This window comes from Amphiprion ocellaris, chromosome 21 (assembly GCF_022539595.1).
Source record: "Amphiprion ocellaris isolate individual 3 ecotype Okinawa chromosome 21, ASM2253959v1, whole genome shotgun sequence".
NCBI classification, from domain to species: Eukaryota; Metazoa; Chordata; class Actinopteri; family Pomacentridae; genus Amphiprion; species Amphiprion ocellaris.
This window is the reverse complement of record NC_072786.1, coordinates 25,928,483-25,955,908: the sequence shown is the minus strand read 5'-3', so window position 1 is coordinate 25,955,908 and position 27,426 is coordinate 25,928,483. Positions and strand designations below refer to the sequence as shown.

Genomic DNA, 27,426 nt, shown 5'->3' with positions numbered 1-27,426 from the left:
AGGGAGAGCTATGTTCACAGCTAAATATAGCTAACTATGCAGCAGAGATTAGAGAAGAACAGTTAACTACACAGCTAAAGACAGAAAAACAGCTTTAGTCAGAAAAACAGCTAACTACACAGCTAGCTAATTTCCTGTCTCAGTAAAAACAAACGTCCTTCATACAACTTTGCTTTATTTAGAGTGCACATCACCTGCAGAGTCTTTGCACACTTTACAGCTTAAAATATCAGACATACAATATATTTAACATCTATCTACAGTACAGTAGTGTGAAACCTGGGATGTCAGCATGAGCTGGTGATACGGTGTTCTGCTGGTTGTAATGGGTGACAGTCTTGCAGCACAGTGTTGGTATTGTAGATTGAATATTATCTGTCTTGAGAGTCAGTAAAGGAGAATACAGGAACTTTCAGTAGAGTATCCTTCAGCCTTGAGTTCCGACTTTAGTAAAGGCACACTCTCCAAGTCCTCCATCCTCCAGCATGGGATAAAGTCATAAGAGCACGTTCGCGTTCGATCATCTGAGCAGCATACGATTCAGAATACTTTCCACCAGTCGCAGAGTCGGTCGGCTGATCGGGTATTGAGGCGGCAGCTTCTCCTCAGCACACGACGGCTTCACAGAGTACCTGGAATGATGAAACTGTCAGATGCCAACTGAAACCCTTGTTATTTTCAGACGTTAACATTGTCATATAGTGGAGGTCTGCTGTTCTAGTTGTGTATATAGTTAGTTGTTTTTTCTGACTTTAGTCATGTTAAGTACATGACTAAAGTGACTTTAGCTGTGTAGTTAGAACTTTAGCTGTGTAGTTAGATTTTCTGTGGTTTTAGCTGATTTTAGTTGTTTAGTTAGCTGTCTTTTGCTGTGTAGTTAGCTGTTTATATATGACTTTAGTTGTGTAGTTAGCTGTTTTGCTCTGTCTGTAGCTGTGTAGTTAACTGTTCTTTCTCTAACTTTAGTGGTCTTGCTAGGGATGTAGCTGTGTAAATTAGCAGTATTTCTCCATTGTGTAGTTACTACTCATTTAATATACTGTTGACACATTTATATTGAAGAGCAGAAGTTTTTAAGCCACTTTTGACCAACTACGTAGTTAGTTCGGTCTTTGTAGGTCATTGCTGACTGATTTATTGTCTGTCTGAGAGGTTTATGAGTCCATCAGATTTACTGACTGACTCTGAATATCGAAGCAGAGAATCAGCAGAACAAACCTGAACTCCTCTCCGAAGTTGGAGCGCAGGTGCTGAGCCAGCTGGTTGTTGTACTGCAGACAGGCCAGCAGGAGGCGACAGCGCTGGAACAGCAGGACCGACTGAACGGGACTCAGAACCGACTCCTGCAGGTCGGACAGAACCAGCAGCACCTGCTGGGCCTGGTAACCAATGAAGGACACCTGCAGGGGCAGATACAGGTCAGTGTGCTTTATTATAATAGTAGAAAAACAGACTGAAGACAAACGTGTGAGGCGATGTTTACCAGGTGAGGATGAGGCTGCAGGACTCTGAGCATCCAGCCGACTGACAGATGGTTGTCAACAGGAGAATACCTGTTGGTCTGAAAAATATACAAGTAGAAGTACATCTAATTAGTTTTCAAAAAATAAACAGTCAACAGGCTGCTACTGATTATTACCTTCAATTTTAATTAGATTATTTGGTGTATAAAACATCAGAAAGTTGTGGGAAAAGCCCAGCAGTTTCCCAAAACTCTTATTTTCACCACAGTCAAGGAGTTACTACCAGAGAACAAACTGAAGGATTTCTGAAACATACAGGTAAGCAGTGTAGGGATGCTAAAACTACAGTTATGGGGACTGTTAATAGTTTTGCAACAGCTAGTTAGTGTAAGTCTAATGTAGGGAGAGAGAAAAACCTAAGAGTGACAAATGACATCTGATGAGTTTAACTTCAGAGCGACTTGAAAGAACCAGTTTTTAAAATCTGTCCAACTGATTTTGCTATCAAATAGGAAATAGATCTGGCATTAAAAAAGGAAAGTGGAACTTTTCTGAAGTACATAATACAGTAAAGGTCCAAGGACAGAGCTTTGAGGTACTCCATAAGTAAACTTGGAAGTGGAAGAATTACATTTACGGTGAGACACTGCCAGGCCTGTGGCTGCTGGGCCCAGATAGTGCCTCCTTCCCTTTCTCTCTCTCCAGGTGTGTGCGGTCGAGACTGCAGCGACAGGTGTCTTCAATCTGTAATCATCATCAACTGGCAGGAGCAGGTGGAGAGCAGCCAATCAGACTCCACTCTCACAGCAATATAACCTGACGCCACTCACCTCTCAGTGTTGGATTATGATGCCAGCCAGTAAACAGCTCATTGCAAGTCATTCCAGTCTCAGAACTGTCTCACTCAAATCTCTGGTAATCTTGGTTGTCTTCTCCCTCTATTCCAGCACTGGATCCACCTGCTCCTGTTTTTGTTCCGCCTGGTTCCGACATTGGTCATCTCCAGTCCACTGCAGAGTTGTGTCCTCCATTCCACAGCCCGCCATCTAGGATCAACTCACCTGAACAGAAAACTCTCTGGCATCCATCCATATCTCCTTGTCGCTGCAGTCTCTCCAACCACACGCCCTGGGTTCCTCAAGCCGTCTTCCCCTGTCCACGACCAAGACCTCAGCCACGGTTAAGATCCCCAGTTGGAGCATCAGTTTGTTTCTAGTTGTTCAGTTTGAGTCGAGTTCCTGTAGTTGCTTCGCTAATTAGTATTTTGTATTTGCATAGACTATTTAGAATTTCATGGCATTCTGTTTCTCTAGTTCCAGGTTTAGATTTCGAGTTTAGTGTCGAGCGTTATCTAACATTTCTGTTTATCTCTTTCTGTCATCTCCAGGTTGGTTGGTATGTTCTCATCTGGTGAAGTACTCTGACAATATGTGCTGTTACTTGATCAACAGTTCTTTGACTGCAGGACAAAAACCAAACCCCCGATGTTTTAACAAAATTTAAACTTCACCAAGCAGTGGACACCGCTGGGTCTAACTTATTTAACTTAACTTTTACTCAGTCAACGCCGAACTAAGTAGAACTATGTCAAACCGGGAACGGAGTCGGAGGGATGGGCCGAATATTTGGATCGTCCGACGGGTGGGAAGACGGTGCTAGCAGGTGCAGTTTGTCTACAGATTATATGCGTTTTTTGTTTCCTGCGACCAATCGATTGGTTGGAATGTAGGTAGCATTTCATTTGATCAAGCTTTTCTTTGGTTTGGCTGCACCAACTGTATGACTGCCATAAAATGCTGGCTGTACAGTTTACTTCGTTCTTGTTTCTGTCAGCTGTGGAACACTGCATATTTGGTGACTTGGAGATTATTATTTACGTTCTTTGCCCAAACTCTCCATTCAGACATCATTGAACATTGATGATCCTACGTCCCCAGAAGGAATATTAGGTCTTTGGTTCACGGTTTGTTGGCTCTTTCTGAAGTCTTTTCTCTCAAAATATTCCACAATCTTTCTTTAAAGTTAATCTTTGGACACATTCTGTTCCCAGAAGTCGCCATATGAACATTGTTTTCTCTATACCTGTATCTTCTAAGAACTCACATCATGGCCTAAAAGTAGCAGCTCAAACAGCAGAGAACAGGCGGCGTCCAGATACTCGGCGAGTAAGGCCTGAAGCTAAAAGACAGATGATAATTAAATACATGATAAACAGATTTTATTTATTTTTTATCATATTCTGTTGATGTCCGCAGAGAGCAGCTCACCTCAGAGTCGATCGGTGATCGTCGGCTTTGTGTTTGTAGCTCTGGATCGCAAATCAAGGCCAGCAGCATTTGGGAGGCCAAAGCTCCTCTGAAGGAAGAAAGACCAAGTTACAGCAGAGAAAATTAACGAGTATTTACCTAAACATGTTTTTTCATCACAAGTAAAGAAAAGTAAACATACTCTGTAAAAGTACGTACGGTCCATTTCCTTCTCATGTGGTTATTTTCATTATTCTTACCATGTCTGCTGAACATTATCAAATTAAGTTTTAACCAAAATACTGCAGATGTTCTCAAACCACAAACAAAAACAAAAATATGTGCTTCAAAAAATTAGATCTCTAAATCTCTCATGCTCCAACCCTATTACCCTTGCTACAGCTATGGCATGGCGTACTTTAAGGAAACTTGAAGGAAGGTTAAATGTGACTGTGTTTACGCCAATATGGCATAATCCAGAGTTTATACCTGGTATGAAAGATATTAGATTTCATAATTGGGCACAACAGGGCTTATCTAAACTACAGGACTTGTTGGAGGGATGTACTGTTATGTCTTTTACTCAGTTAACTGAAAAATATAATATCCCAAGGAGAGATTTTTATCAGTATTTACAAGTGAGGGATTTTATTAGGAGGGACACTGCAAACTTGGTACTTCAGGACATATCGGATATTGAGAGACAAATTTTTATATCCAAATGTGTTTGCTCAATTAAAACATTCTATAACATCCTAAAAGGTTATTGTTTAGTCGACACTTTGCACTTGAAAGAATTGTGGGAAAAGGAACTTAACTGTGAAATTACTGAAAATGACTGGAAAAATGTCTGGAGTAATGTGAAAATATTATGTGTTTGTAACCGAGTCAAAGCGACTCAGCTCATGATTCTTCATCACATTTCTCCTTACAGACGCCACAAATTTAGGCCTGACTCCTCCCCAGTGTGCTTGAAGTGTAAAGTTGAGACAGGTATCCTCACACACTGCTTCTGGTCCTGCTCAAAAGTACAACATTTCTGGCATATGATTGGATTGGAAATGGATAAAATATTTACAGCTGATTTGACATGTAACCCTATGTTTTTTTTGCTTGGGTTAATTGACCCTGTTATCACCAACAAATATCATAAGAAACTATATCAAATGCTTATTTTCTGTGCTGGAAAATGCTTGCTTGTCAATTGGATCTCAGACCGTATTCCTTCTAGGGTACAATGGCAGAAGACTGTTCTCAGCTATATCTCGCTTGACTATCTGACATGTCGATTACACCACAAAGATGATGCCTTTTTGAAGACTTGGGAACTTTATCTAACTTATTCGGGACTTGAAGTCTCAACTATTATTAAAAGAGCATTTGTGTTTTGAAATGGCAAATGTTTGTCATTTGTCATTTTAAATTATTCTTAGTAATTTATGTTTAATATTGGGTCAATGTTTGCTTGTTGTTTGTTTTTGTGTATGTATAACAAAGAAAACAATAAACATACTTGGGAAAAAAATGTGCTAAAACATAAGCAAAATAGAAAATGGAATAAAAACTTGTGAAATTTGTAAAACTAAATAAAATACCTAGAAAAAGTACTTCAAAAACAGCTAAATTCAAAAATGCCAATACATTTCCATAGTGACATATTTTCCGTGTGACAAAACCTCACCTAAACAAATATAGACTTGATGTACTTTTATGATCCTGCTCCAGCCCCTGCCCTTCTTTCTCCTTCTCCCTCCTTTTTCCTGTCTGTCATCTGTCTCTCCCTATTCTCTCCCTCACTCATCCCATGTCATCTCTCTCCTTGTCTTGTACTTCTGGCTCCCTCTGTCTTCCTCTCTCCTTTGTTTCTCTGCTCCCTGAATCTTCCACCTGCCTGCAGTCTGACTGCTGCAATGAGAATCAGCTCTCATAATTAACTCACACCAGTCACCTGTTTGCAATTCCACCTCCCAGTATTGAAGCCAGCTCTGTCATTGGCTCCCTGTTGGACCATAGATTCACATCCCCACTGAAACTCTGTTTCCTCATGGACTCCATTTCCCCCCTTGGATTATGTTCTCCCCACCAAGCCCTGCTTACCCCCTGACTGCTTCAGCTCCATGGACTCTAGTCTTCTTCCCCTCGGATTCCTGCCAGTCCCTGTTTTTGTTCCTTATCTACCTACCTTGCTCCTGTAGCTTAGCTTCCCAGATTTTGTAAGTACTCTGTTTCGTTGCCTGTTTCAGTTTATCGCTGTTTGGTTTTTGTAGATTAGCTGTAGGTTTTGTAGGTTTTGTAGTGTGACTTCTTTTAGTATAGATTTGGTTTAGTTTGCCCCCCTGGTCGGCTTTCCTTCTGTTGTATTGGTTTAGTTCCTGTTTTGTTTAAATAAAGACCCATTTTCCCTTTGACCACCTGTCTGCCACTATCTGTCCCTGCACCTGGGTTCTGTGACCCCTCCCGTAACATGTCATTTTAACCATATTAAACAGAAATAAACCAGCAGATCCATAAAGTTGAAGCAAATTCTTTATGACATGTAAACAAATATATGCTAAAAAAGACAGTTCTGACGCTTTAGCCCGCGTTGCAAATAAACATCCATAGACCTGCTAAGAAATCTTAAATAAAGACACCTAAGTTGCCTGAGAATATTAATATTTTTAGTTTTCTTTAGTATGAAACTAACCCAGTGATGGTTTTCTCTACATCCATGGACACAATACCAACAGGAGCGGGTATTTCGGCTACTGGTAATGAAGCTAATTTTGCCAAAATGTACGAATGCAGGCAAAATAAACGTTTTAATTTGACAGAAAAGACAGATAATGCTGCATTTAAAGAGGCAGATAGGTGTGGAGTTTACTTTTTGGCAGACAGCAGGTTGATTCTGGCAGCTTCCACCTCCATCTCTCTGAACATGATGGCGAGCGTCTGGACGATCACAGTGCTCAGTCTGAACACAAACAGCTGGATATTAGTTTACAGTCGACACATCAGCTAAACAAACCAAACTGCAGGTGAAAACCATGAACCTGCTGCTCATTCATACCAGAAACTACTAACTGACCTGGATATACAGCAGAAAACGGACTAACATGAAGCAGCAACAGGGAAAATCAGGAATTACTTCTGATTCCTAACTAATCTTTGAAGCGGTTTTTCAAGCAAAAATGTTGCACCTGATGGTTTAATCTACAAAATGTAAAGGTTTGCACATTTTTAGATCAAAAATAGATGATAATGTTTCTACAAACAAATCAAGAAAAATCAAGCCAAAGAACTTTGGCAAAGACTTTTTTTCTTAAAGCAACTGAATAATAACTGAATTCTCAACTGAATAATTTAATGACAGTAAAGACACTAACCTGAACCTAACTTTAACTTAACCTTACTTAACTTTAACTTAACCTTAATGTAACTTTAACCTAACCTTAACGTAACTTTAGGCTAACCTTAACGTAACTTTAACCTAACCTTAACATAACTTTAACCTAACCATAACCTAACTTTAGTCTAACCTTAACCTAACTTTAGCCTAACTTTAACCTAATTTTAACCAAATCTTAACCTAACTTTAACCTAACCCAAAACTAACCATAATCTAACTTGAACCCAGCTATAAACTAATTTTAACCTAACCTTAACCTAACCTAAAAATAATCTCAACCTAACTTTAACCAAACCGGAACCAAAACCTTGAACTAAGTCTTCACCCTAAAATTTATGTTGAGGGCTTTTAATCTGTAGAAGGAAGTCAAGTCTTCACGTTATGACTTAAACAGGTTCATCGTATGTAGCCACATTAACAACGTTAACATTAACACAACGTTAACACAACATTAACACAACATTAACACACACACAGTCAAGCTTACAGTAGCTGATCTGCTGTATAAGACCCACTGAGACTCTGACAGCCGTGAAGACAATCCTCCAGAGTCTGAACCAGGAAAACACAAACCTCTCCAGACTGAAACACAAAAGCAGAAGATCTTCACCCAACAGGAAGTACATATACCCACAACAACACACCTGAGACCCACTCAGTGCTTCTGTTCTTCACCTCTTTGGTTAAGTTACTGCACATCTTTGAATGATCTGTTGTGGTTCTAACAGTGACCTTCTCACCTTCCAGAAGAGTCTCCTCAGCGTTACATTGCGGTGGCCAGCGGTTCTCAGCTCCTGCAGCAGCAGATACAAACTCTCCACACTGATGCCGTCCTGCAGCAGCTCCGAGCTCAGCTGACCGAACAGGTGAGCCGTTCGCTCCCAGCTGCACAAACACAAACTTTATTTAAAACCCCATCAATAGGGCTCAGATATAACGTACTTAAAGGTGAACCTGCCGTGATACAACTCAGTACAGTGTAGACCCTTTATAGAGGAATCCATGCAGACATGTACAGTGTGTTCAGGATTTTCAAGACAGTAGAATATTTTTGCAATTTAAGTGTCTCATTGGCCATAATTCTTTGTGTAGCTATCAATAATAAAGCATAAATGAGGGGGTTAGAAGCAGAGTGGTCTAACCCTCAACCCAAATATAGGGTTAGTTTCGCTTCGAATGTTAGATTATTCTTGAGAACACAAAACTTTGAACCCATTTTTCTCAAAAACTACAGAAAGTGGGTCAGACCACTCTGCTTCCAAACCTTTCAATAGTAAAGTTAATTCAATAAAAATGTTCAGCTGTCTTTCTGGAATAAACTTTATTGCAGTTGTCACTTAAGAAGTTTGGATTCGCCTGTACAGTGTGAGAAATCACAAACACAAGAAGGTCAATTCAGGTGTTTAGTTTGGGTTTGCACATCGTACAATGTTCAGAAAAATCCTGCAGCATCTTTGGCTTTTAATGCTAACTCCATTAGCATGCTACAGCTAATAGACAGCAATTGGTGCAGTACCAGAACGCTCCAGGTTTCTCCAGTTTCTGCACCTGGACGCGAATACAATGATGCAGACTTCTAAAAATAACCAAAGACAACCTGTAGAATATTTCTCCTGTCATGTTTATTTTCTCTGGATAGACAGAAAACTAACAGCAAAGTCTATTGGATCATAAAAGAAAAAACCCAAACGTCATCTCACAGCTTTACATAAAGCGATCTGGATCTGCACTGAAATGTAATGGGCTCTTTGCTTGCCAGGGCTCCATATTTTTACCCATTTTGTCATGAAATTCAGCTCAGTAGTTTTAGCGTGTAAACTGATGAATGGCATTAAAACGTCTGTACAGAGTTACAGCAGTTTGTTACCTGATTGCCGGAGCAGCAGAGTCGGATAAAGCGCTGCACCTCCTTCTGTAGAGAGGATCTAACAGCAGAGTCGACCTCTGAACCAAAAAACATCCACATGTAAGAAAACAATGGAAGCCAACCAGCGACCACCAAGAGAGAACATGTGATCAGTACGCTTCAAAGAGACAGAAATATTTTCTGTGTATCCAAAGCCTGATATTTGATCTTATTCATTCTCTGTTGCCCAAAAAATTACGAAATGGATTCTTTTCCTGCTTTATGGAGTGACAGAAACACAAAATCCCTTCTGTTAAAACCTTCTACTCTAACATGTCGGCAGATTTTAACAAGAATTTATTTCACTGCTGTTTTTTTATCAACTTGATTTCTGTTGCAAAATCCATCTAGAATTTTTCTTTCAGAAATGTAGTATCTAATTTGCACATTTAAACTTATATATTCTTTTTTTTAAAATAAAAATAGTCCTTTGTAAACTCTTCTTTTCAAAATAAAAATCTATTTAATGAAATATTCCATTTAGTTATCAGTATTTTTATCAGGAGTTTTTTCAATTGTTTATGTATTTATTTAACATTGCTGGTATATAAAACTCAGTTTCAGTCTAAATTACTGAAACATTTTAACGTCTGTTTTGACTGAAGCAGCAGCTGCTTGAGCTAAAAGAACCTCAGAACCAGTTTTAGGTCGAGAACCGTTGCCATGACTCACGATGAGGAAGCTGTTCCAGGCGCTCTGCAGGTGAAGGTAAAGTCTGGATGTCTGCGACACGGCATACAGGTGAAGCTCCGCCTCCTTCTCCTCGTCGCTGCTCACACAGTCTCGCCTCAGAAGTCTGGACATAACCGAACCGAACCTCCTGGACACCTGGAGCAGCACAGGACGGGTCAGCATCCTCTGGACCGGGTAGGATCTAAACATCTGTAGCTACTAAATACAACATGATCCAAACATCCAATCTTCCTTTGGAAACAATCTGTTGCTGCAAAGAGCAGCAAAAATAAACCCAACAAGCTTTAGTTTGACATTGACTTAGTCAGACAACCAGATAAAAATACAGGGGGTACTCGAGTCGGAATTTCATTCCTACGGCGTGATGTAAGTTGATTTTCGCCCTAAGTCGGAACTCAAGCTCTTCCACGCGTCCCCTGTGTATCAGGTCCAAGGAGTCGTACAACTGGCGAATGTAAACAAAGCTGTCTTATAGTGCCTCGTGATGACATTGTCTGCTCCGCTCGCCAACTAGTTCCACATAACCAGTTCCGACGTGATGACGAAACTCTGTAGGTCGAGGACACTGTAAACCGAGGACCCCCTGTACCTGCACTGACAGTTTGATTCTTGATCTCGAATTTATTGTGAAGGATAACATCCATTCTGTATTCAACAAGAAAACAACAAATACGTTCATTTGGACCTACATGTGCAAAAAGAAAGTCATAAAAATCCTTGGCTTGGCTTTCTAGCTTAGGCTGTTGTACATTCATGCAAACGTGCGCATATATAATGAGACAAAACTGCATCTGCTTCTTTAAACCTGAAGTTTTTGGTGCTTTCATGGCATTTCTCTGCAACTAGAACTGACTAATGTCACTTTTTAAAGCAACTTCAGTTAAAGATTTGATCCAGAAACTTTAGAAAATGGCAAACAAAATCTCAGTCAAATCCAGAATTCCAAAATATCACATTTAACGTCTTTCAGGTCCAAGAAAATCCAATATTCTCACATTTCAGAGCCTTGAATCAGTAAAACTATTTATCAATTACTCATAGCTAGAATTTGCTGAAAGTTTCATAAAAAACTCACTGTGATGTTGGTACTTTTGAGGTATTTCAGCTACTCGGAGTAGTTAAACAGCACCCTTGATACTACCCGTCCATACCTGACCATTGGTGACGGTCTTCAGGTTTTGCTCTGAAGGTGACGGGGGTGATGTGGATGAGTTGGGGGGAGGCTGGCTGGGAGGGTGAGGAAGCCTCGGGAGGCCCAGAGTCTCTGGGTCCGGACAGGAAGCAGAACGGCTCGGCTTTATTTGGGGGAACAGATCTTCTTTCCACTGACTGTTGGTCCTGATGGAAACAACAAAAAGAGATGGAGATATCAAGTTTTACTGTTTGATGAGGGAACAGCTGTGTTTCCTTTCCGTTAATGATAATAGAAAAACTAACACCAACTAGGAAAGTCCTGACCCGAACTCTGAGATCAGGATCGGGACCAATCAAGGCATTTTTAAATTTTGGTATTGGCACAACCCTGAACCCGGCTCTTTGTTTGTTGTCACGCAAGTGTCATAAAGGAAGGGTATGCGGCACAATGGTAAGGATGCAAATTTTTCAGCATATCAATTAATAATAGAGCAATCAATAACACAAAATGAGCAATGTGACACATGGCACTATCTATAAAGGTTATAGAAATGCTGTACCAGTGGATCCTAGTTTGTGTTACACTCATAAGCTCTGGTCGGAGGTCATTAAGCGCCACAGAAATCTTTGCCATGGTGCCCATTGCTAGCTTAAGCCCCACAATGCTCTGACTTCCTCCGGTTAAATATGTCACAAGATTGTAGGAACGTTGACCTGTTGGATTACAACACATATACGTAAGCTCTGGTTGGAGGTCATTAGGTGTTACAGAAGTCTTTGTCATGGTGCCGGTTGCCAGTTAAACTCCCATAATGGTCTCTGCTAGCCAGCATAAACTACCTGACGTCTGAGTGATGCCTACAGTTTTATAGGTTACCAGGTTGACGGAACACTGACCTGTTGGACCACAAGACATAAACTATTTGAAGTCATTAGGTGTTACGTAAGTCTTTGTCATGGTGCCCGTTGTTCGCTAATCCCCCCACAATGCTCTCTGCTTGCCAACATGAACTTCCTGTAGTCCGAGTGACACCTCCTCTGGTCTCTACAGTATTAAACAGTAAGAGGCTCCACCTGGTGGAACAACCAGGTACTACAGCTGATCTACAACACATTACTGACATCATGTAGAGAAAACAAGTTTTCTACATCTGTTGGAGCCTCAGTTCATCCTACCATCTAACACTACATTTACCCTCTAACACTACATTTACCCTCTAACGCTATATTTACCCTCTAATGCTACGTTTACCCTCTAACACTACGTTTACCCTCTAATGCTACGTTTACCCTCTAACGCTACGTTTACCCTCTAACGCTACATTTACCCTCTAACCCTACATTTACCCTCTAACCCTACATTTACCCTCTAACGCTACATTTACCCTCTAACACTACATTTACCCTCTAACGCTATATTTACCCTCTAATGCTATGTTTACCCTCTAACGCTACGTTTACCCTCTAATGCTATGTTTACCCTCTAACGCTACGTTTACCCTCTAACGCTACATTTACCCTCTAACGCTACATTTACCCTCTAATGCTATGTTTACCCTCTAACGCTACGTTTACCCTCTAACGCTACATTTACCCTCTAATGCTACATTTACCCTGTAACGCTACATTTACCCTCTAACGCTACATTTACCCTCTAATACTACTTTTCAGACAGTATTCTACCTGGTTCCTGACCACCTACAGAACATTAAGGACCAACTTGGATGCAGAAAAGTTTTTTTTTTCTTGATGCATTGTAGAGCTGCTCAGTTGTCAATAATATACTTGGATTGAATGTAATAACTTTAATTTACTTTAAATGTGTGTTATCGAGGAGAATAGTAGGGGCTCGATATCAGCAGACATTAAATATTAAATGACTTGGGATTAAATAACTTCATTGGGGACATTAAAACTTACAAATCTGCAATCAGACAAATACTCATCACAGGTGTAGAAAGCTGGTTTGGAAAGGACAATCTTTCCATCCACCATCTCAACCAAATGGTGAACTTTTTCCTCCTTCTTTTTGCTCCATTTATCACAAACGTTGCCGCCTATAAATAGAACCAGCGGCTGGTCGTTTATGCACAGCAACATGCAGTGCTTGCTGTTTTTTTTGTTTTGTTTTTTGCAGGGGTAGAAATGTGTGTTTAATGATGTCCCGGCGGTGAAAGCTGATAAGCGTGAGACGACGTTTACAGTTTCTGCTGTTTACATCACACACATCGGTTTTTACGGCACGCTGTCATAACCAGGCGACGGTAAATCTGTTCAGTCAACACACTGTCTGACACAGAAAAGAATGAAAGATGCTGTCAACAAACCAAAACATGAATATCTGTACATTTCACCTGCAAATGTCATTTATATCCAAGTTTGTGTGACATAAAAAGCCCCGTGTGAGCTGGATTAGCACCACAGGAGGAATAAATGAAATGTTCACTGTTCTTCTCTGTAATTTAAGTTAGGACGTGTTTGTCAGTGTGTCTCTGGTTCCAAGTAGATAAAATCACCTGGTTTCAGGTCATTCTGACATTAGAACACCTTGAGTCACTCTTCATTCTGGCTAATATTTCACATATCTCTGACTGCGATTATTCAAAAAAAAAATCTCTTATCGCCTATTATATGGAAAATAATTCTTATTTTTGACATCATGTGAACAATTTGGCATTTAAAGGCTTCAAATCCTGAACATAAATTAATATTAAGTTCTTATGATCTGGATTTTTTTTTTTAAATCTGTGAACATAAAAATTTTATGTTAATGAAGAATATTTTTATGGCAGTTTTTTAAAATGTATTGTTATCCTTCAGAGCTTCAAGAGTGAGTTTTTATTTTTTTTGTAAATATGACGCTGCGCAAAAAGTAATAATGCGTCAGACTCAGTGTTGTTGCTCATCATTGATATATTCCACACTGTTTGTCAATAAAGAATTTTTAACTTAGCACTTATTATATAGAAAATAAATATTTTGTTGTGGCGTCATGTAAACCAGGGGTGTCAAACTCATTTTAGTTCAGGGGAAACAATCAGGACCAGGACCAAAATCAGAGCATAATAACCTATAATCAATAACCACAACTCCAAATGTTTCCTTTGTTTTAGAGCAAAAAAGTAAGTTCTGAAAATGTTCACATTTAATGAAGTATATTTTTACAAAACATCACAAGCAACCTGAAACTTCTTAAGAAAAATAAGTTCAATTTCAACAACATTATGCCTCAGTTTACATTTACACATTACAACACATTACAATATTAAAAAGGAACAAAACATTTAGTCACAGGTGTCTGGAATTGAATATTATAGTATTTTACTTTATGATCAAAATGGCAAAAGACAAAAGAAGACAAAAAACAAGACACAATATTACAAAAATGAGATGCAAAATGACAAAAACAAGAAACAAAATGACAAAAAATGAGACAAAACAAGACAAAAAAGAGACAAAAAATTAGACAAATGGCACAAATGAGACCAAAAATGACAAAGGCAAAACAGAAAATGGCAAAAATAAGAAAAAAAAATTCAAGGGGGACAAAAAGGAAACACAAACCGACAAAAACAATAAACAAAATAACAAAAACACAAGACAAACAACAAAGGTCAGACAAAAAACAAAAACAAGACAAATTATTACAAAAATGAGACACAGTATGACAAAACAATGAGTAATCTAGTATTTTACTTTATGACCAAAACAACTTGTCATGGTCTAGAAATTATTTTGAATTTATAGTTTTATAAATTTACAATTTGCAATTAATGTCTTCTCTGTAATTTTTACACTTTGAGGGCCGGATTGGACCCTCTGGAGGGCCGGTTTTGGCCCATGGGCCGCATGTTTGGCACCCCTGATGTAAACAAACTGGAATTTAAAGAGTTAAAATCCTGAAAATGAATGGATATGTAGTAATTATGCTCAGGACTGATGTTGGTCAAACATCTAACTCTGTGAAAGTGGAAAATAATATTAATATATCATTTTATGGAAGTATATACAAAAATATATATAAAAAAAAAATTAAATCTATATATAAACTGAAATCCAGAAAAATAAGATGCACATTGACATTAAAATGTTTATAATAAATGGTTCATGCAGATATATGTACATTGGTTAAACTAATTTAGAGAATGATGTAAACATTTTTTACATCAGTGTAAATTAAATCAAACCATGATTACAAGTAGAGCTAGAAAAAAATGTGGACTAGCTGCTCATTAACGGATAAACAATTCTGCTAATCGAGCAAAACAACCAGAAATGTTTTGTTTCCAGTTTTGTAAATATTAAAATATTCAGTTTTTTTCCCATTTATGATTGTAAACTGAATAAATCCAAACAAAACAAGTCAGAAGTGTGCTTTCTGGACAACATTTTCTACCATTTTGCAGAAAAAACAACAGATAGATTAAATTAAACCATAATTAAACATATTTTCAGTGTATTCTGTGCATACATCTGCCTTAGGAGTTAATTTCTGCAGTGAAGATATTGGTTTAAAGCTACATCGGCGCCACTCAGTGTTCAAGAGCAGCAGCTAAATAAATAATTAGCTACCTGAGACACTGATCAGGGTCATTATACACTCAGGCAGCAGCTTTCTTTTAACACGTATCAACAACAGACAGTGAGATTAATCTGTCAGTCATCTAAAAGTCCTCCACACACAGAAACTCTCAGCTGCTGAACTTTAACTCTGCTGAAGCTTGTAAAGGTTTTACAGTTTGTCTGTCTCCCTGACGCTCTCCAACAAACTCAGACACATAAAGTTTCATTCGACTGAAAACCTCCTTTTAAACCTGGAGGACCGACTAATACCAGCAGCTACACATCAATAAAAAGGCTACAGATCAACACAAGTAGTGGAGCTCATTATTATCTCAACTAAGGGGAGAAGCACAACCAGCATTTTCTGACTTCTTCGTCTAAATTGACCTTTTAAACGTTAACTGACAGGTAAGTTAGTCGCTGTGAGCATCCCAGGTACAAATACAAACGTAGGTCTTTGTTCTTTGTGTTTTGTGCAGAAACAAGCTGAGATTTTTGGTGGCTTATTCCTTTAAAGTGAGACCAACCACGGCTCGTCTCAGCTTCTACACAGGTAGATCATCTAACAGACGCCGGAGTGAAGCTGTTCACACTCAAACATCAGGTTTCCACGACGTAAATTATTAAAGTTTAGGGTGAAGACTCGGTTTCAGGTTAGAATAAGGTTGAGTTTGGTTCAGATTTAGCTTTAGATTAAGTTTAGGTTCAGGTAAGCGATAGAAGCATTGGTTTACATGTTCTTACCTTTCTGCTGGAATTCCTGAGGGGGAAGCAGAAACACATGATGGTTAGAATTACAGGTAAAGATATTAGGAAAAATAATTAAGGAAATACAAGATCTCTGTTGTCTTTAACCAGGATCAGATCACCGATTTATATCCTGACTAAACTCAGCAGGTGAAATAAGTTAACTGATTATTTTTTGAATGCTGTATTCTTTCATGGAATCACAGCAAACCTCCCAGATTCAGATTTTATATTAAAAAAACACACAATAGCACAGATATTACAAAAGTATTAGCCTGTATTCCCCTAGTTTCTGACAAACTGATTCTGAAAACAGGTGCTGAACGACGCTACGAGAGCAAAACAACAGTAAACTGAAATGGGCTGCACATTTAGCTGATATTTCTGTTTCACTTTTCACTTTGTAATTTCATTTTTTTCATTTCTATAGAAAGAAAAACTGCATCTTATTGGCATCAGACGCTAACTTTTACGCTAACGTTTGTGCTAAGTTTTGCACTAAGTTTTACACTAACTTTCGCGCTAACTTTTACACTAATATATCATATATGATATTTCTGTTTCCCTTTTCACATTTTAATTAGATTTTTTTTTCATTATTGTAGAAAGAAAAACTGCATCTTCTTGACATCAAACGCTAACTTTTATGCCAACTTTTGCACTAATTTTTGCGCTAACTTTTAAACTAACTGTTACACTAATTTTTATGCTAATTTTCGCACTAACTTTTATGCTAATTTTTACACTAACTATCGAGCTAACTTTTGCGCTAATTTTTACGCTAACTTACACACTAACTATTGTGCTAACTTTCATGCTAATTTTTACACTAACTTTTACACTAACTTTAACGCTAATTTTTACGGTAACTTTTACACTAACTTTCACAGTAATTTTTACACTAACTTTTACACTAACTTTCACACTAACTTTTACATTTTCACTCTAATTTTTACACTAACTTTCATGCTAATTTTTAAGCTAACTTTTACACTAACTTTCACACAAATTTTTATGCTAACTTTTACGCTAACTTTTCTTTTGCATCTGCTTTAAGTAAGTTAAACCCACGCGTAAAAACATTTTACCTTCTAAGGTGTTTGTCGTCGGGCAGTAGCTGGCTCTGCGAGAGGGCGGGGCCACGGGAGGAAGCCCCTCCCCCTTGCCTTTCCTTAGCCAATCGCGTACCTTCGCTGCCGGCTTTTCAGCGACGTAGACGATTCGTATATGTTGACAACGTTCACGATCTTTACCAGTGAGGAAATCTGGGAGGTCGTTTACCTTTCAGAGAGAGAAAAAGGAGATGAGACTGATTCTGGTTAAAGAAGAACATTAATAATGCAAAAATAAATATTAAAAGTAAATAAATGCATCAGAGAATTGTTTACATTTTCAAGAAATCAATGAAGACACATTTTTTCAACACTATATACAACCTTTTTCTCTATGCTCCTTTTCCCATTTTATCTATCTTGCATTTTTGCCTAGTTTGAAAAGCACTACACAAGTATTTTTATTATTATAAAATACGACTAGCTGATTAACAGAAAAGTAATGAGCTATTCAACAAATCAAGTATTTTGAAATTCATTCAGTATTTTTCCAAGAAAAAATTGTGAAAAATATACAAATGTCTGCAGATTTGCTGTGTTTTTGCCATACTTCATTAAATACTTTTGCTTTTTAATACATTTTGGTGAAAAAAGAAGACATCTGAAGATCCGTAGAGCTACAGTTTGGTTCTCATACCAAAAAGAGAAATTCACTTTCAACACACACATTTGAAGATGTTACTTTCAGCTTCACAACATTTTATTTGCAATATTTTTTGACATTGTAATATGTCATTGTAATCAAAATTAATGCATTAAAGCCCCAGCCCTACTAATAACGTATTTTCAACTTTAGGAATGCTGTTTTCACCTGTAACAGTGGTGTTTTACGCTCCACTAGTGGTGTTTTCTGATCTGTTAATGGTATTTTGAGCTCTAATATTACAGTTTTAAGCTCTAATAGTGGGATTTCCACCTCTAATAATGGTGTTTTAAGCTCTAATAATGGTGTTTACAGATCTATTAAATGTATTTTGAGCTCTAATATTACAGTTTTAAGCTCTAATAGTGGGATTTTCACCTCTCATAATGGTGTTTTAAGCTCTAATAATGGTGTTTACAGATCTATTAATGGTATTTTGAGCTCTAATATTACAGTTTTAAGCTCTAATAGTGGGATTTCCACCTCTAATAATGGTGTTTTAAGCTCTAATAATGGTGTTTACAGATCTATTAATGGTATTTTGAGCTCTAATATTACAGTTTTAAGCTCTAATAGTGGGATTTCCACCTCTAATAATGGTGTTTTAAGCTCTAATAATGGTGTTTACAGATCTATTAAATGTATTTTGAGCTCTAATATTACAGTTTTAAGCTCTAATAGTGGGATTTTCACCTCTCATAATGGTGTTTTAAGCTCTAATAATGGTGTTTACAGATCTATTAAATGTATTTTGAGCTCTAATATTACAGTTTTAAGCTCTAATAGTGGGATTTCCACCTCTAATAATGGTGTTTTAAGCTCTAATAATGGTGTTTACAGATCTATTAATGGTATTTTGAGCTCTAATATTACAGTTTTAAGCTCTAATAGTGGGATTTTCACCTCTCATAATGGTGTTTTAAGCTCTAATAATGGTGTTTTCAGATCCATTAATGGTATTTTGAGCTCTAATTATGATGTTTTCACCGCTAACATGAAGAAACTTACTAAGAATATTCCTATTTTCATGAGGTGTGCACTACTGTTAAATATCTACCTTAATAATATATACCTAATATATGAAGTATTTTTTATGTGTATATATATACTGAGACACTTTCTGATTTCTTTTGAATTAAAGTTCAACAGTTTTTCACTCTACGGTTAATTTACACTTCATCTCGTTTCTTATACAATTAATTCTGTATTTGAGGAATAACGGCATGGCTTAAACAAGGTTCCATTTAAATGTGGCTCAAATTTTAACCCAATTTTCATGAAATCTTCCAAAGCAAATCCGAATGAATGCATGTTTTCTGCTGCTATCATTATGTGAATATTAAGAGCACAAATTTTCTCCTTTAATCCAAAGCTTAACTGATGAACAACCAGGTGGAAATACAGCATTTCTGTCGGCTCCTGTGTCCCTGATGTTTCCGTCCTGTCGTTATTTAATCAGTGAGTCGGTTTCTGTTTCATCGAGGGAGAATCCAGCAGAATTTACCTGCTGGGGAGGTCAGCAGTTTAATGCAGGATTACAGTTAAACCTGTGACATAACGAGACGTAACACCAGTTGGAGGCTCTTCTGTTTGGATACTGCAGGTTATGTGGTGCTGAACTGTATTATTTAGCTCTGAGGCTTTTTTAAGCCTTCGCTGCACCACACTGGGTCGTCCAGTTAAATATAATCTGAGGATAACGGCTTACTAATCAGCTGACCAGCTTTTAATTTCTCTGCAGTGTTGAGCTTTGGCAGGTTGACTGTTGACATTAAGCAGATCAGTGAAGTAAACAGTAAATAGTTGAACTCTGTGTTTAATTCATTAAAACAAAATGCGTTTTGAAAAATCCCCAAAATGCTAACTGACTATGAATTATTATGCCCACATCTTATTAACAGTTTTGTCCTGTTTATTTACAGTCAGCATATAGATTAATTTACTAAAATACTCAAAAATAAAAGTCTTTATAACTTGTTTCAAAACAAACTTTAACAGAAAATGCTCTAATAACAGTAATATCTCCTCTAATGACAGTGTTTTCAGATCTTATGATGCTGTTTTTAAATGTAATGACAGTGTTTTCAGCTCTAATAATAGTGTTTTCAGATCTTAGTTGCATTTTGAGCTCTAACAATACAGTTTTAATCTCTAATAATGGTGTATTCAACTCTAACACCAGTGTTTTCAGCTCGAATAATGATGTTTTTGGCTCAAATAGCAATTCTTCAGGTCTACTAATGTTTTTTTTTCACCTCTAATATTGTTTTTCAGCTTTAATAATGGTGTTTTCACCTCAGTTAAGTGTTTTTAGCTCTAATAATGGTGTTTAAAGCTCAACTATTCGTGATTTCAGCTCTAATAATGGTGTTTTAGGCTTAAAAATTGTTTTCAGCTCCAATAACAGTGTTTCAAGCTCTATTAACATTGTCTTAAGCCCTAACTATGTTGTTATAAACTCTGATAACAGTGTTTTAGCTCTACTACTGGTGTTTTCAGTTGTAATGATGGTGTTTTAAGCTCGAATGGTGGTGTTCTAAGCTCTAATGGTGGTGTTTCAAGCTCTAATAATGGTGTTATAATTTCTACCATTTGTGTTTATAGATCTACTATCTGTGTTTTATGGTGTTCTAGGCTCTAAAATGGTGCATTTATATCTACCGAGGATATTTCCAGCTCCGATAACTGTTTTTACGTCTTTCGACAGTGTCTTAAGCCCCTACTATAGTGTTTACAGCCCTACTATTGGTGTTTTCACCACTTGTAATAGTGTTTTCACTCCTATTAATGCTGTTTTAAGCTCTAACAATGGTATTCTTGGCTCTAAAATGGTATTTTTAGCTCTACTAATGATTTTTTCAGCTCCAATAACTGTTTTTAGCTCTCTCAACTGTGTTTTACGCTCTAACTATGGTGTTTTACGTTCTAAATATGGTGTTTTAAGCTCTAATATTGGTGTTTTAAGCTCGAACTATAGTGTTTTAAGCTCTAACTATGGTGTTTTAACCTCTAATGATGGTGTTTTAAGCTCTAATATTCGTGTTTTCAGCTCTAATATTGGCGTTTTCAGCTGATATTGGTGTTTTAAGCTCTAATGATGGTGTTTTCAGCTCTAATATTGGTGTTTTCAGCTCTAATGATGGTGTTTTAAGATCTAATATTGGTGTTTTAAGCTCGAACTATGGTGTTTTAAGCTCTAATGATGGTGTTTTAAGCTCTATGGTGTTTTAAGCTCTAATATTGGTGTTTTAAGCTCTAATATTGGCATTTTAAGCTCTATTGATGGTGTTTTAAGCTCTAATATTGGCATTTTAATCTCTAATATTGGCGTTTTAAGCTCTAATGACGGTGCTCTAAGCTCTAATATTGGTGTTTTAAGCTCTAATATTGGCGTTTTAAGCTCTAATATTGGCGTTTTAAGTTCTAATGATGGTGTTTTAAGCTCGAACTATGGTGTTTTAAGCTCTAATATTGGCATTTTAATCTCTAATATTGGCGTTTTAAGCTCTAATGATGGTGCTCTAAGCTCTAATATTGGTGTTTTAAGCTCTAATATTGGTGTTTTAAGCTCTAATATTGGCGTTTTAAGTTCTAATGATGGTGTTTTAAGCTCGAACTATGGTGTTTTAAGCTCTAATATTGGTGTTTTAAGCTCTATGGTGTTTTCAGCTCTAATATTGGTGTTTTCAGCTCTAATATTAGTGTTTTCACTCCTATTAAGTCAGTTTTCAGCTCTAATAACGTCTTTCAGGTCTAATGAAGCTGTTTCCATCTCCACTCCTGGTATTTTTAACCTCTAATAACGGTTTCTTTTTAATATTATTTTAAAAACACCGTTAAACTCTGGTGGAATCCAATCACAGAAACGGTTAAAAGTGACTTTAAACTCACCAGATCGATGTCGCGCACGCGCCCGAAGCTCACGGCGGCAGTGAGCGCGCGCGGAGGGTATTCGGTCAGGTAGACGCGCTCGTCGCTCAGCACCACGTGCATGTACACCTTGTTGACGGTGTCGGACCGAACCACGCACGGTTCGTAGGCCCGGATCCGCTCGTACACGGCCCGCTCCGTGTTCCGCTTCAGGAACGAGTCCAGCCGGACGTTCCGGCGGCAGAGCAGCGTCCCGGCGCCGGTCCGAGCCATGATGGAGAGCCGGTCTGAACCTCCGGGGCCGTTAACCTCCGGTCTGAGCAGAACCGGCCGACCCGCTGCCGGTGTCCATCCGTTACAGGTGACGCTGAGAGAGTAGCGGACAGGTGAGGGGTTCTGGTACCGTCCCGGAGACTGAAGCAGGTGAAGTGACGCTGCCGGGCTCCGTTCGAGAATACTGCTCTCTGATTGGACCGCGGAGTGGAGCAGGATGCCGCTGATTGGCTGGAAGATAAACCGTTATTTCATAATTTAAAAAACAGCTAATGCCCACTGCGCATGGGCGGATTAGTTTCCTACAAAGTTTTTATTGGTCCCCTTTGACCTCCATTATTCTAATGTAATTTTAGTTAAATTGTTATTAATCAAACTTTAGTTTTACAGCAGGTTTTGTACACGTAAATCTAGTTAAAATATGACAGCTTAATTATAAACAACTTCACACGACTGAAAAGTAAATAGACAATGAAAAAACTAATAATAAACCCAATGAAAATAAGAATATAATAATATAATATTTACTGCTAATTAGTAGACTCAATTAAAAGTGCTTTACAAGCTGATAAGAAGACAAAAAGCAATAATAAACCATATGAAATTAATATTATTAATAGAATTTAGCTATTTACTGCTAATTAGTTGATTGTTGTTTCCTCACCTCCAACCTCAATTATTATTTAATTTTCTTAATATTATTATTAATCAAAATTCATTTTTACAGCAGGGTTTGTACATGTAAATACAGCTAAAACAACGCGGTTTAATTATAAAACAACTTGGCTCTGCTGAATACAGTTATTGCTACTGCTAATTATTAAACTCAGTTAAATGTGTGTTATAAGAAGTTAAAATCAAAAACAAAAATGTGCAATTTACTACTAATTAATTAACTGTTGGTTTGTTTTGTTGTTTTGTTTTCCTCACCTTTGACCTCCATTATTAACCCAGAAAATAAATGTCATTGAAAACTAAAAAATATATCCTATAAAACTATAATAAAGATCAAATAATTACTAATAGTTAGTTTACTCTTGCTCTAATAATAATAATAATAATTAATTACTATAAATGAGTAAACTTCATTTACAGAGCTGGTAACAAGACAGTTCATATGTAAACAGTAAAATAATTTGACATTACTGCATGCAAAAAAATAAAAATGCTAAAAATGTAGCAATAAACCTGATAAAACTTTTATTATTATCAATATATAAATAATAAGTCAAGTCCCTGTCATTTATCTGGCACATTTAAAACAACAACCATGAAATCAAAGTGGTTTCCAGTAGAGAAATAACTTTAAAGTTAGTTAAAAATTTGATTTAAAAAATATCAATTCTTATAATTATTCATTTCACTTTACTTTTTAAAGGAAAAAAATGCAAAAATTCAACTTTTTCAGCCTCCTAAATATAAATATTTGCTAGTTTAGTGGAGTAGTAAATTAAAAATGTGTGTTTTTTGTCTGCTGATCATAAAAAATGGAAATTGTGAGACATTATCGAAAAATTGTGCAAATATTTCACATTTTTTTGACATTTAATGCACTTAATCCAGTATTACAGGCCTCCTGTAGTGGATATCCCTTTATATTGATGTAGATAATAATTATAATTATAGTAAAATTGTAAAAATTAAAAATTAAAATCAATGCACATGTGTGAGAGTCCAGTTTTAATAGATAACTAAATGTTTTTGTGGTTAACTGAGATTTCTGAGTGTTGTTGTAGTTCATCAATCTGACCAGTAGGTGTCAGTAGACTTCAGACTATCTTAATATAAATTCAGTTCTCAGTAAATTTATCACATAAATACATTTTACCTGCAGTTTTTCCACCTCACTGAAGATATTCACACACTTCTAAGAACAAAATTATGAATATTTGCTCATATTTTTCTTGGTTTAACTCCAGATTTATGTATAATTTGTATAATTTTTGCTCATATTCTGGAGTAATCCTGGAGTTAAACCAAGAAAAATGCAGAAAATGTGACTTTCTGTGTCCTCCATCCTTCTCTGACCTTCCTGAAACTGGAGTCGAGGCGTTTGCAGCTTTGAACGGGATCTTTGTGGCCGCGACGGACATGAAGGCAGTTTTGTTTCTGTGGTTTTTAGACAAACAAACTCAGTCTTTTATGCGGCGGTTAGCAGAAAACCGAGACACTGAAGGAACACTGAGGACGAGCCAACGAATCTGAAGCTGCTGGTTGTTAATTTTAGGTTTGGAAAAAAACTAGTAAAGAACAAGAAATAAATATTTATCTGAGTACAGTCGACGACATTCATCGTATCTGAGGTGAAATGCTTCAACCTGTCCCTTAAACTGGGGTTTGAAAAGGACTACTTGACTTGTTTTAAAGAAAAAAATTATAATAAAAATGACATAATTACAGATCACACATGAAATGACACGCTACAGTTAATGCAGACATATTTTTAAGAGCAAATAACATGAATATACATGAAATTTAACTAAAGATTGTAGCTTTAACTAGTGTGTTTTTAGCTCTGCTATTGGTGTTTAAAGCTCTAATACTGGTGTTTTCAGCTGTAATGATGGGGTTTACAGGTCCAATGATGGTGTTTAAAGCTCTAATAATAGTGTTTTCAGCTCTAATATTGATGTTTAAAGCTCTACTTTCAGCTTTCAGCTCCAGTAATGGTGTATTAAGCTTTAACACTGGTGTTTTAATCTCTACTATTGGTATTTCCAACTCTAATAAAGGTGCTTTAGCTCTGATAATACTGTTTAAAGCCCTAATATTGGTCTTTTCAGCTCTAAATGATCTTGTTTCCAGTCCTATTAAGGCTGTTTTCAGCTCTCATAATGGTGTTGTAGGCTCTAAAATGGTGTATTTAGTTCTTTCACGGATGTTTTCAGCTCCAATAATAGTGTTTTAAGTTCTATTAACAGTGTCTTAAACCCTAACTATGGTGTTTTATGCCCTAACTGTGCTGTTTTCAGCTGTAATTATGGTGTTTTCAGCTCCAATAACGGTGTTTTAAGCTCTAATATTGATGCTTTCACTCCCATTAAGGCAGTTAATAACGTCTTTCAGGTCTAATGAAGCTGTGTCCACCTCCACGCCTGGTATTTTTAACCTCTAACAACATTTTTATTTACTTATTTACTTTTACACCATTAAACACTGGTGGTTTCCAATAACTGAAATGGTAAAAAGTGACTTTTTGGTGACAAATAACATGAATATAAATGTAATTTAACTAAAAGAATGTAGTTAAATTCAGGAAAAATGTACTTTTTTGTGAAAAAAATACACTATTAGCATATTAGTGCTGTTTTGGATTGAAACTAAAGCTTATTTTTCATATTATTATGAAGAATTCCTTGTTTAATTATTTTTTTATTTTTAAAAGTTTAAAAGAGTGTCTGAAATTCAGTCAGAATTACCTACCTCAAAATTACTAAAAATAATTTAAATTATTGCAATAATTCAAAGGAAATGGCAATTTTTATGGCAATCAATTATGTTCTTAATTAACTAGTAGATAATTGACTTATCTGACCAAAAGCAGATTTTATAAGCTTTTTGTGTGTGTTTTAATGCAAAATCTCTATTTGTGAAGTACTTAGCGAGAAAACTGTGACAACTGTCATCAGAAATACCTACTTCAACCTTAAAATTCTGAAAACGATTATAATTATGGCAATATTTCACCGGAAAAGCAGCAAATTATTTTATTTAGGAGGCTCAAACTATGAGATATTTGGCATTTATGTAGATTAATTGACTAATTTATTACAAAACATCATAATTTATTCAGTTTTTCTGTGTTTTTAATACAAAATGTCAGTTTGTGAATGAATTAAAGCTGTTAATGGAGTAAAAATGAGTAATAAATCACAGTTTTTACTCAGGCTGATGGTGTTTTATTTCTGTGGCTGTGGTCAGCTGGGTCAACTGTACTCCTTCATCATCATCATCATCATCAGTGTGTTTGTGTGCAGCTGCAAACATCAGCGGTGGGCTGACGGCTTACACTGCCGTCTTTGTTCTACAGAAGAAGAAGAAAACAGTCACATTTCCAGCAGAGAGATGGAGATTATGGCCTCATGACACTCAAACTGGCATCGGTTGGTGTCAACCTTCGTGGCATTTTGAAGGCTGATAATTAAACTACAACATCTAAAAATGTAAACAGCCTCCAACTAAACTAATTTATAAATAATGTGTTTTTCATGTAATTAAATTTGGTGACTAGCATTACTACGCTGCTTCCTAGGACCACCATATTAGCAACTAGCCTCTCTAGGCTACTGACTAGCACTGTAAGGGTAGCAACTGGTATTCCTCGTCTAGTAGTGTCCCTCAGTTAGTTACTAGCATATCCCCAGACTAGCAAAAAGCATCCCTAGGCCAGTGACTAGCATTCCTAGGTTACTTACTAACATCACCACATTAGCACGTAACCTTTCTAGGCTACTGACTTGCACTCTAAGGCTAGCAATTGCTATGCCTTGGCTAGTAGTATCCCTAGGTTACTTACTAGCATCACCACAATACCAAAAAAACCTTCCTTGGCAAGCAGCTAACATTTGTAGGTTAGTTACAAGCACCACCACATTAGCAAGTAGCCTCTTTTGGCCACTGACTAGCACTGTAAGGCTAGCAACTGGTATCCCTTGGCTAGTAGTGTCCCTAGGTAACATACTAGCATCCCTAGACTAGCAAGTAGCCTCTTTTGGGTACTGACTAGCACTCTAAGGCTAGCAACTGGTATCCCATGGCTACTAGTGTTCTTAGGTTAGGGACAAGCATCGCCACACTAGCAAAAAAAAAAAAACTTGCTAGGCTAGCAGCTAACCTTTGTAGGTTTGTTACTAGCATTACCACACTAGCAGTTAGCATTCCTTAGCAAGTAGCTCCAAGAAGAGTGTGTTAATTAACTGTAATGCTTAATTATAGGATAAAATAAGATTCCTGGGGAAAACTCACAAACTATTCAGCAGCATATAAAGTAAATTAAATTTGCTGTACATTTACTAGCTGCAACATTAAAATGATCAAGATGTAATAATTAATTATTTCTGCATAATGAGTACCGATATTTTGGGTGATTTTATATAAAATTTAGAATGCAAGTGTACATGTATGGATATTCTTTCTTACCACATTCAGTTTTTTAATTAATATGCATCTAGAACACAGAAGAAATAGTTTTTTTTTGTTTGTTTTTTAGTTTATCTAATTAGATTTTTCTGGTTCTGTAGTTTTGCACATTAGCAGTCAATAATTTAGACATTTATCTTAATCAATTGCTGCGTGTTTAACTGTAAAAAAAGAACAAAAGTCCAAACAAAAGACAAAGAAACGGGACAGAAAGCAAAAAGAGTGGATGAAGGGTATAAATCTGTCTTT

At 36.9% G+C, this 27,426-nt stretch overlaps 1 protein-coding gene across 1 annotated transcript; it reads right to left on the bottom strand.

Moving 5' to 3' along the window:
* Positions 1-158: 158 nt before the first annotated feature.
* Positions 159-22,213, bottom strand: c21h12orf56 (chromosome 21 C12orf56 homolog). The gene is made up of 14 exons (XM_055006802.1): positions 21,787-22,213; positions 17,229-17,421; positions 16,138-16,153; positions 10,848-11,034; positions 9,676-9,831; positions 8,965-9,041; positions 7,838-7,982; positions 7,585-7,679; positions 6,573-6,662; positions 3,731-3,818; positions 3,567-3,641; positions 1,484-1,561; positions 1,219-1,400; positions 159-632 (listed from the first exon to the last, which is right to left on the bottom strand). Exons 1-14 carry the CDS (start codon positions 22,036-22,038, stop codon positions 521-523), a joined length of 1,746 nt encoding a protein of 581 aa, XP_054862777.1. The 5' UTR covers positions 22,039-22,213; the 3' UTR covers positions 159-520.
* Positions 22,214-27,426: the final 5,213 nt, after the last annotated feature.

Coding starts and splice junctions, on each gene's coding strand:
- c21h12orf56 (XM_055006802.1), bottom strand. CDS start 22,038: ATGGCTCGGACCGGCGCCGGGACGCTGCTCTGCCGCCGGAACGTCCGG. Junction 7,983..8,964: donor TCTGCTGCTCCGGCAATCAG/GTAACAAACTGC, acceptor GTGTTTGTGCAG/CTGGGAGCGAACGGCTCACC. Junction 633..1,218: donor AACTTCGGAGAGGAGTTCAG/GTTTGTTCTGCT, acceptor TCATCATTCCAG/GTACTCTGTGAAGCCGTCGT.